Genomic DNA, 2,230 nt, shown 5'->3' with positions numbered 1-2,230 from the left:
GCGGGGCCCCCCGCGGGGCCGGGGGGCGGCCCCAGCCGCTGCCAGCAGGCTCCCTGGGCTACAGAGCACCTGCTGGGCCACCACCACCACCCCGTCCCAGGACGAGACGCACCTGTCACCGGTGCTCGACTTCTCCTTCTTCCCGTCACCATCTCGCTTATCAGAAGTTTTCTTCCCAGCGGGCTCATTCTTGGCCTGCAGAGGATCCGGTAGTTCTCGGTAACCCGGCTGTAGCTCCCGGACCCGGCGCCCAGGAAGAGGAGGGCCACTCACCTTCTCCACTGAGATCATCTTCCCGTGGAGCTCCGTCTTGTGCAGGTGGTTAATGCACCTGGTGGCCTCCTCTGCCGTGGACATGGTGACAAAGCCGTAACAGCGAGCGCCAGGGCTCCGGGCGTTCGTCACCACCTTGGCGCCCACCACCTGGAAGAAGCACAAGACACGCTTGGACACGACAGCAGACACTGGTCCCCACCAGTCCACATGTGCACAGCAGCGTGGCTCATGGAGAAGGCCCGCTGAGACGGCAGAGGGGTGACATCGTTGCTGACCCAGCTGACCCTCCTGCCGACCCAGCCCAAATCCCTGCACCCTCCCAGGGAGGATGGCCTGCAGTCATAGAGACGACGTTCAGAGAGGGGACACATGGCACACAGCTGGTCGGACTTAACAGCCCTGACCTGAGGGCCGTGTGTCCCCTGCCCCACCCTGGTCCCCAGGGTGAAGCCCCATGGACACAAGAGGGACTCAGCCAGGGATAAGCTCGTAGGAGTTGCAGAGGCAGTGAGGAACACAGTGACTGTAAGCTGCTAGTGTGGCTCACAGCCCTAGGTGAGGACGCTGCCCTGGCATGAAGGCTGCATGCCACCTCAAGGAACCCCGTCCTCCAGAAGACCCCTGGCTCCTACCTTCCCGTACTTGCTGAAAAGGTTCTTCAAGTCTGTAGCTCTGGTTGTAGAGGAAAGGCCACTGACCCAGAAATTTCGACCACAACTGCTACGACCTATTTTAAGAAAAACTTGTGGTTAAAAACACAACATTCGCAAGATCTCGGGTCTTACAGAAACTTGTTCAAAAGCAGATGTGGTGCCCACCCGTCCCCAGACGGCTGAAGCCTGGCCACCGAGCTCAAGGCACAGACGCAGCGATGCCAGGTGAGGCAGGGCTGGGAGGGCCGCGGGAGGCCTACTCACAGGGAGCAGCCAGCCACCTGCGCCAATGCTCCAGGGGGCTTTTCAACACAACACAGCCAGTGTCCCCTTTGACTGCGCTATTCTTTCCTTTCTTACAGCATAAGCTTTTTGCACCTGCCCACTATTTTCATTCCTTTTAGAATGCTCACTTAGGAATCTAGGCCGGTAAAGTTATTTCTCACTGGTATTTTTTTTTTTTTTTTAATCTTAGAGTGTGTGCTCACTGGACAGACAACCTGAGAACTCACCCCCCAGGGGGGATGGCCCACAATCCTCTCTCTTCCATGCTCCTCTCAGGACCTTGGGCACACACGCACATGAGGCCGGCATGAGTTTTAAGTCTCTGGATCAGGGACTCGAACTGAGGTTGATAAAGTGGGAACCCAGCGACGTGACCATCACACCACCTGCTGCCTCCTTCATTAGTAATTTTAACGTACGGTCGTATGATAGGAAAGTTAAACTCTCTGAACAGCACGTATCTGCATACAAGCAACACACTCAATCCTGGGGACACATCTGTCCTCACAGTCCAGAACCCACCGGGCTAAGGCAGAGCGGTGGAGACAAAGCTCATGAGAGACCCAGGGAACCCGGGTCAGAGACGCAGGGTGCAGCAAACTAGAATCCAGGCCTGCCCGACGTGCGCCGAGGGACCGGTGCCGCTCAGGGACCTACCCTTTTCTTCCTTGGGAAGCCTCTTTGTATCCGAGTCATCTTCGACAGAACTAGAGACAAAAGATCATGTCACTCCAGGTGGAAGAAGCGGAGAGGAAACAAACTCAAAATTATAAAACACGTGCTGAGGTTGCATACCTACCCGAAATTTAGTTCTGAAAAAATGATACCCCGACAAACTGGAATTGGAAATCTGACCTAACCATAAGATCTCAGACCCATAGGAGTTAATTAATTCTGCTGGGCTAAAGATAATTAGGAAGAATTAAAGAAAACAACCATGATAGGTTGAGAAAAGAAAAAAGATTATGTAATCAGTGTAAAATAAACAAAGAGAAATAAAACACTGCTTAGAGGTA

General features: G+C 54.3%; 1 protein-coding gene across 1 annotated transcript in view; it reads right to left on the bottom strand.

The window, feature by feature from the left end:
• Nucleotides 1-2,230, bottom strand: part of SAFB (scaffold attachment factor B) — a 37,748-nt gene that overhangs the window by 9,645 nt on the left and 25,873 nt on the right. The window contains 4 exon segments of the mRNA XM_006152759.3: nucleotides 113-195; nucleotides 274-423; nucleotides 909-1,003; nucleotides 1,872-1,921. Coding sequence (XP_006152821.1) covers nucleotides 113-195; nucleotides 274-423; nucleotides 909-1,003; nucleotides 1,872-1,921 — 378 coding nt within the window.

This window comes from Tupaia chinensis, unplaced genomic scaffold, assembly GCF_000334495.1.
Source record: "Tupaia chinensis unplaced genomic scaffold, TupChi_1.0 Scaffold000356_2, whole genome shotgun sequence".
Taxonomy (NCBI): Eukaryota; Metazoa; Chordata; class Mammalia; order Scandentia; family Tupaiidae; genus Tupaia; species Tupaia belangeri.
The sequence above is the reverse complement of the archived record's forward strand: the minus strand, read 5'-3'. Positions and strand labels throughout refer to the sequence as shown.